At 57.7% G+C, this 8104-nt stretch overlaps 1 protein-coding gene across 2 annotated transcripts in view; it reads left to right on the forward strand.

Moving 5' to 3' along the window:
* The first annotated feature begins 3737 nt into the window (after window positions 1-3737).
* RCAN1 (regulator of calcineurin 1) overlaps window positions 3738-8104 on the forward strand; it is a 12911-nt gene continuing 8544 nt past the window's right edge. The window contains exons 1-3 of one of the 2 annotated variants that reach the window (XM_015560320.1): window positions 3738-4050; window positions 6338-6511; window positions 7674-7833. In XM_015560320.1, coding sequence (XP_015415806.1) covers window positions 3964-4050; window positions 6338-6511; window positions 7674-7833 — 421 coding nt within the window. In that variant the 5' untranslated portion in view covers window positions 3738-3963. The remainder of the gene's footprint in view (window positions 4051-6337; window positions 6512-7673; window positions 7834-8104) is intronic. The other variant, XM_006753098.2, reaches the window with a different exon arrangement.

An 8104-nucleotide genomic window follows, 5' to 3' on the forward strand; every position in this document is an offset into this window, starting at 1 on the left:
GAAGACTCATTGGAGACTTTTCTGATGAGAGTGGGAGAAATGCAAAGCATCTAAGCTTTCAGCTGGCCGAGGCATTCATTCCTCCTCTCATTTCCCTTGTACTGTTTTCAGTGTCACTTCCGAGTGCGTTCTCAGTGTGCTTTTCAGGAGTCTGATGTGACCCTGCCTAGCCCTGCTCTCTCCACATCACCCGCCTCCATGCAGCCCAAGGCGGGGAGGCACCGGGTCCGAGCCACAGCGTGTGCAAGCAGGAAGCCAGCTTTTCACTTAACGTCTTCTCGGCAACCTTAGTGGGAGTTCAGTGTCTTAGATTTGAAGTGTGTACTGTGAGTTCCCCACTGCAATCAGGACACGGTTCCACCCCCTGAGAGTTCATGCTGCTCATAGCTCGTGCCTGCTGCTACCCCGGTCCGGGCACTGACTGACCCGACGCTACCCCGGTCCGGGCACTGACTGACCCGACGCTACCCCGGTCCGGGCTGTCGGGTAGTTTGGGCTTTTTGTTTATTGTTATTATTAAAGTTTTACGTACAACATTATAATTTGACAACTGTTCAGTACAAAGTGCTCACCCCAAAAGCCTACTTACGATCCATCACCCGACAATCGACCCTTCACCCCTTTCTGCCACCCCCAGCCCTTCCCCTCTGGTAACTGCCCATCTGCTCTCTGTGTCTGGGAACCTGGTTTGGTTTGGTTTGTTTTAGATTCTGCATGTGAGTGAAATCACACAGTTTTGTCTTTCTCCTTCTGTTTTATTTCATTAACATTATATGCTCGAGGTCCATCCATGCTATCACCACTGGCAAGATTTCATTCCTTTTCTGTGATTGAGTAGAATTCCATTGTGTCTCTGTACCACCTCGTTATCCATTCATCCATCGGTGGACACTCAGTTGCTTCCATGTCTTTGCTCTGTGAATAGTGCTGCCATGGACATAGGCGTCCATGTAGCATTTCAAATGAGTGTTTTTGACTTTTTTGGACAAATGCTCAGCCATGGAGCTGCTGGATCAGACGGTAGTTCTGTTCTTAACTTCTTCAGGAACCTCCACACCGTTTTCCCTGGTAGCTGCACCGACTTGCGTTCCCACGAAAAGGCTCCCTTTTCTCCACATCCTCCCCGACACCTGTTCTTTCTTGTCTTTTTGATGATCGTCATGTTAACAGGCGTGAGGGGACATCTCATTGTGGCCGTAACTTGCGTCCCCTGATGATTAGTAATTTTGAACATCTGTTCATGCTGTCGCCATCTGAGGGCTTTGGAATGCTCTGCTCATTTTTAATCAGGTTGTTCGTTTTTCTGTTGTTGAGTTTTTTATGTATTTTGGGCATTAACCCCTGATCGGATGTACCATTTGCAAATATTGTCTCCCGTCCAGTAAGTCGCTGATAATGGTTCCCTTTGCCTCACAGAAGCTTTTGAGTTTGATACAGTCTTATTTGTTTATTTTGAAAGTCAAAATTTTCAATGTGTGGTTTGGGTCGATTTTTATTCTCAGTGGGGAAAATCACTGTTTACATAGTAAATTCTTTTGCATAGGACGCTTAGAAATCCAAGTTCATGTGCAACAGACATGCGGTCAGAGTGCAGGCGTTCCTACAAAACTGTCAGGTCAGTAGATAAAAGGACACGGAATTGAGCTCAAAGCAGTGTTACCCACAGCACAGGGGCAGGTGCCTGCCTCCCTCCCTCCTCTCCTGCCTCCCTCCCTCCTCTCCCGCCTCCCTCCCTCCTCTCCCGCCTCCCTCTGGGTGACCACCATTTGAGCCCCTGTCCCTGATGTGAAAGTGGAGCTTCTAGTTCCACTGAAGTTGGTTCCATCCAAAGGCAGGTGCAGAGAACCACGTGTTCGTTAAGCTGTCGGGCAGCCCAGTGAGGATCGGTCCTTTATCGGTCCTTTATCGGTCCTTTCTAGGAGCAAAGACAGTGAGTGGGCCAGTCTTCAGATCCCTCCGTGCTCTCCTCCCTCCTGCATAGTGACTGGCACTGCGTCCGGGCGAGCGGACAGAGGCCCAGCGCGGCCACAGCTGCTCTGGAGCGCGTGCCTGGTGTTTATAGAGAAGACGGTGGAGCTGCCTCTTCTCTCTCCTCCCATCGCCTCCCCTGTTTGCCAAGGGGCCCAGGAGCCAGGGCTCTCAGAGAAGGTCCAGCCCCTAGGAGCGGGTGCAGCTCTGCATCCTTCTCCTCCTCCCTCCCCCTGCACCCCCCAGCACCTCGCATGCCCACACCCAGCACCACCTAAGTGCGCGCCTCCAGGACACGCCGCCACTCACGCCCCAAGCGCACTCCCTTCCCAGCGCCGGTCCCCTGGGTCCCCTGGGTCCCCTGGGTGTTGGATGGGAAGAGATCAGCCTCAGTGTGGCAGCCCCCTTTTTGGAATGCCTGCCTGCGGACCCTTTGGGTTGAGAGCTCTGGCTATTTGGCAAAGCGAGCGCCATGCCTGGGTCCTTCCATTACCGCACTGGCATGAGCGCTGGCACTGAACCCAGTGGCTCATCAATCCGTGGGGCAGCTTTCCTGGCTGCAGGAGCTCACGTTCTGGGTCGGTTCCGCTGCAGATGTTCTTTTCTGATTGGCTGACTGTGTGTTCTTTGAAGTTAATCTAAACGTGAGTGGTGGGTCTGGTGTGTCTCTAGCACAGAGGGTGCTAATGAAGCTGGGAGGGTGGGGAGGACAGGGCCCGCAGGCAGAGGGACCTCAACTCCCAGATGCTCTGCAGACCTGACCTCTGACCTGAAAGGGCCAGCTGAGCTAGCCTTCCGGCCTGGCGTCTTTTCCTTCCACTCTTTCTCCTTCCCCAGGAAAACACCCAAAAACTTTCAGTCACATGATCTCACTCGTATGTGGAGCCTAATGAGCAAAATAGATCCAGAGACATAGAAGCAAGGAGCAGACTACGGAGTCTCAGAGGGAGGGGGAGGAGGGGCGGGTGGGAAGAGATCAGCCAAAACACTGTGCATGTGTGCGGACCCAGGGACAGACAATGGGGGAAGGCAGGTTAGAAGAGGTCAATGGGGGGGGGGGCATGTAAATACTCTCAACAATAAAGATTATAAATTAATTAATGAAAATAAAAACGTTCCATCTCTGAGTCCCAAAGCCCGACATCCCCTTAATGTTCCTTTCCTCACATCAGACTCCGGTTCCGTGAATGTGTTTGCAGCTCCCTCTGACTTCAGTAGCTGTTAGAAATGATCGGTGTTGCGGGTTCCTCCTCCTCAAATCGCAACGATCGAGTTTTCCAGTGGAAGCCCTGCATTGCACAATCCCCGCTGTGGGATCCAAGTGGGAATCGGGACATTGGCCGGAAAAGTTCAACTGCTGGGGGGGGGCGGGCGCGGGGAGGGGGGAGGAGCTGTATTTCAAAACGAGCTCCACTTCTTTCTTAAAAACAGTTCACTGACCAAGACAGATTTCCAGTGTTTCTCACCCCCACCATCCTCAGGAAATGCCGGCCCCCAGGCTCCCCGAAGCCGGACGCTCTGGACGGAGGCTAATTGCTGTTGACTGCAGGCCTTCCTCCTTTTCTCTGTAACATTTTCCATCTCAAGGGGCGTCCATTCAGCCGGAGTGTGTCCGAGCGTGAATGGAATTACTACCAGTGGAAACTATGCTGCCGGGAGCGGGAGAGAGCAGCTGCAGGCAAAGGCGCAGATTTTCCGTCCTCCGCTCCTCCGCGCAGGGCAGGGCGGTGACTAAGGCTGACGTCACCTCTTTCCAGGAGAGGCTCACACTGTCCCTGTGGCTCAGCCTGCGGCTCCTCGGGGCTCGGGAATCTGCTGCCCCAACCGGATGCGCCCGGAGCCCAGCTTTTTCCCGGGGGCTGGGCCGCCAGCTTTATAAGCGCGGGCTCCAGGGAGAAGCCCAGCCTCTCGAGGAACCTTGCTCTCGCTCTCTCGCTCTCGCTCTCGCTCTCGGGTGCGACCCTGCGTCCCTCGCCCTCCCGGGGAGGAAGCAAGATGCATTTCAGGAACTTTAACTACAGTTTTAGCTCCTTAGTCGCCTGTGTGGCAAACGGTGACATCTTCAGCGACAGTGACACCAGGGTAAGGCTTCTGGTGCGAGTTTTGAGTTTTCAGAGCTTGACGCTGGTTGGGACTGTTCCTTCTTTCCTACTTCCCATCGCTGCGCTGTGAACTGAACTGGCGGGGGCGGGGAATGTGGCTCTCCTGTGGCTTTGGGGTTTTGGAAGTAAATCCAAAATGCTTTGAGCTTAAAAAGCAAGTGTTCGCCCACGGGATGGGCTGGGGAGGGCCTTCCAGAACTCGGTGAAACCAGAGCCCTGCCAGCGCGGGAGGCGGCGTGGGCACCTCTGGCTCTCATTCTGGGCAGACTGTTTGAAGGGAGGGCTGGTGAGGAGCACGCTCGCTGTGGCACCTGGAGTTCAGGAGAATGCGATTTATCTTAGGAATAAGGCTGTGGAGGTGGTTGCGTGTCTGCAGCCACACAAGTCGTAAAGCTGGGAAATAACTCCCAGGGCTGGCGGTGAGCACCGTCGGTCACGTCCGTGGCCGTAACCTTCCCCGGAGGAGATGGGAGGTTTCCGGCAGCACCTGCCGCCCCTCCAGCTCCGCCGTGTGCGCGGAGGAGTTCTCTGTTGCAGCACGTGCTGCTATTAGCCTGTGAGTCAGGCCTGCTTTCCCGTGTGGCACAGGGGCCGGCCGACAGCGACACGGCTGGGCGGGCACTGAGGGACGGGCACTCACAGGAGAGGGCTGGGAGCGGCAGGCTTCACAGATGGCGCGCTCTGGTCCCGAGCCCTGACTTGTCTTCTAAAAATACTCGCCCAGGTCACTCTGCTCAATTATGAATCATAACTTCAGCCCTGCACAGTCACCGTGCCTGTTAATGAGGCCGTGCGGAACTCCCAGTCAGGACACCCGCCCGGGAGCTGCCCACATCAGGACACCCGTGGGAACTGCCCGGCGGGGAGGTGGAGAGAGGCCCTGGCGGCAGTGAGGTCCGGTCAGCGGCACCGCGTGCTCCATGCTTGTCTCTCATTCCTCGCCTCTGCAGTCGCCCCGGGGGAGGTACAGAGGTGTCTGTCACCGAGAGGAGAGCCAGGCAATTCCAGGAGCGAAGTGTGTGAGTTCCCACTCCCGCTTCACAACCGCTGGTGGAGTCTCCCAGTGGCTGGCACGGGGACCTGCCCCAGCCCTGCCATGTGGAGCAGGCACTTGCCCGGGGCCATCCCTGCCCTGTGGCCAGCCCCGAATTGTTCTAGTCAGGGGTCCTCAAACTTTCTAAACAGGGGGCCCGTTCACTACCCTTCAGACCGTTGGAGGGCCGGACTACAGTTTAAAAAAAAACTATGAACAAATTCCTATGCACACTGCACATATCTTATTTTGAAGTAATAAAACAAAACGGGAACAAATACAATATTCGTATTTGCATATGGCCCGCGGGCCACAGTTTGAGGACCCCTGCTCTAGAAGATGCTTTTCTCTCGCATTGGGCATCCCCTCTGCCCTCTGCAGAAGCAGGCGCCTCCCAGAGGTCTCAGGTCCCTGTGGGCCAGCTCTGTCCTGCATCTCCCGTGCGGACAGCAACTGCTCAGCCCAAACACTGCAAGTTCTTCCAGGCCTGACTGTCCACCCGCTCCCTCTCTGGCTGGAATCCTGAGGGGCTGCGGTGGCTGCCCCGCGCTCCCCCCGAAGGACACCCCCAGTGCCACCTCCAGCAGGAGAGGGGGTGGTCTTCTCAGCCTCTCCAGGAGGCCGCTGGCTCTTTGCTGTGCCGTCATCTTCGCTGGCCCCGTCACTGGAGATGCACACGGATGGGCGCAAAGCCTGCGTGTGGGTCGCTGCGGGACCTTGGCTTTTAGGGAAATTGTTTTAGTTCAGAAGCACAGACTGAGTGAGAAAACAATGGGGGAAATTTTTAATCCTCTTCCTTTACAGTAAAAAGTGCAAGACTTATTACCTGGTTTTCCAGGTCAACAAACACGGCTTTCTCAAGTGAGCCGCCTGCGTCTCAGCCCGAAGAGGCTCCGTGGGCACAGCCCGGTCCTGCGCTGCGGGGCAGGGACGGGGTCCCAGGCGGGGCGGTCGCTGGGCCCGGGCCCTGTCAGGCCGGGCAGGGGACGGAGCACACCTCACTCTACGTTACAAACCGCGTTCCTGTGACGCTGAGAAGTGTTGGTTGGTAATTGTCCCGCCGACTGAGTGAGCTTTGTCCGGCCTGGGTTCATCCTTCCTTCTGACGCCATCTGTCTTCTCCCGGGGTTGAGCGAGGTTCCGGGTAAGAACCCGCTTACTCCTACAGAACCGTCCGGAGCGGCTGTCCGGGGTCCGTGAAGGCATTTTAACGCCTTTTATCTTTGCTTCCCAGGCCAAGTTCGAGTCCCTCTTTAGGACCTACGACCAGGACATCACCTTCCAGTACTTCAAGAGCTTCAAGCGCGTCCGGATCAACTTCAGCAGCCACTTGTCTGCCGCCGACGCCCGGCTGCGCCTGCACAAGACCCAGTTCCTCGGGAAGGAGATGAAGCTGTACTTTGCGCAGGTGCGTGGAGCTCATCGGTGCGTGTGCTTCTCCGTCCCCGGCCCTGTCCCCGTCCCCCCACCCGCGCCTCCCCAAGAAAGTAGCCTGGACAGTGATGACGCCCTGCATGGATTTAAATCCGAGACTCCGTCCTGAGAAAGGCGAGCCCATCCTCCAGGTTTCCAGGTCTCCCCTCTCCAGAAAGCGCAGGTTCTGTGACAGTGGCTTCACAGTTGGCCGTGGGTGGAGTGTTGATGGGCAGGTGGCAGCCTGCCCTGGGTGGGCGTGGCCCCGGCCCCCAAGGCTTGGGCAGTAGGTTTCTGAGAATTGGATGGGGGTGCCGCCCACCCCAGGGGCCCGCGCCCGGGTTCTGGGCAGCAGCCAGCGCTGTGGGCCGCGTTTGCTTTGCCTCCTGTTCAGCGCCCTTCCAGTGCCCGGGCCTCCATGGGAAGTGACCGCCTTCAAGGCGGCCCACGAAGTTCCATTCGATGGCTTCTGGGGTGCCACTCCCGGTTAAAGTGAGCCCCGCGGGGAGCGGGGTGCGGGGTGCAGGGTGCAGGGTGCGGGCTGTGTTCCCCAGGCGGAGCAGCCCCTCTAGGGAAGCTTCCTGAGCAGAAAAGGCCAACTCCCTGGACTTTAGAGCGGGCGCCTGCCCCGCCCCGCCCCCTAGTGGTGAGTGGGCGCAGGTTTTCTGAGGTGCCTGGCTGTGAGCTGCTCCTGCTGCCCTGGTGGGTTTCCTGTAAATAACGGCTTAGACCCTCCACAACGCGTTCTGATGGTTCAAGTAAATGCCTGTGCAGATTGGGGGTGGGGGGGACCACCCGATGGTGAGATTTGCTGCTCCGCCCCCGAAGCGCAGGTAGAACTTTTAAGCTCCAATAGGATCAGAGGTGCTTTGATGGTGGGAGCTGGTCCCCGGCCCTGCCTGGTCCTGAAGAATGACGCACCTGTGGTGTGAGGAGCCGGGAGGAGGGCGTCCAGCTCATTCTGACCGGACCCGTTTATACACAGACCGTCTCTGCCCATCCTCCCTCCGCCCCTGAACCCCAGTCCTGGCAGGCTCCCCCAAACCCGAGCCCAGACACCCTTTGGGCCGCTTTCCACGTGGCCGACCTGGCCCTGTCCTCGCACCTGCGTTGGGAGCGGCTTTGCGGCTGCTGCATCGCCCCCCTTTCTCTCCCAGACGCTGCACATCGGGAGCCCCCACCTGGCCCCCCCAAACCCGGACAAGCAGTTTCTGATCTCTCCTCCCGCCTCGCCGCCTGTCGGCTGGAAGCAAGTGGAAGACGCCACCCCCGTCATAAATTACGATCTCTTATACGCCATCTCCAAGCTAGGGCCAGGTGAGCGGGGTCCTCTGGGCCAGGTGAGCGGGGTCCCCCGGGCAAGGTGAGTGGGGTCCCCGGGCCAGGTGAGCGGGGTCCCCCGGGCCAGAAGAACAGGGTCCCAGGGCCAGGTGAGCAGGGTCCCCCAGGCCAGGTGAGCGGGGTCCCCGAACCAGGTGAACAGGGTCCCAGGGCCAGGTGAGCAGGGTCCCCCAGGCCAGGTGAGCGGGGTCCCCGAACCAGGTGAACAGGGTCCCAGGGCCAGGTGAGCAGGGTCCCCCAGGCCAGG

This window comes from Myotis davidii, unplaced genomic scaffold (genome assembly GCF_000327345.1).
Source record: "Myotis davidii unplaced genomic scaffold, ASM32734v1 scaffold170, whole genome shotgun sequence".
Taxonomy (NCBI): Eukaryota; Metazoa; Chordata; class Mammalia; order Chiroptera; family Vespertilionidae; genus Myotis; species Myotis davidii.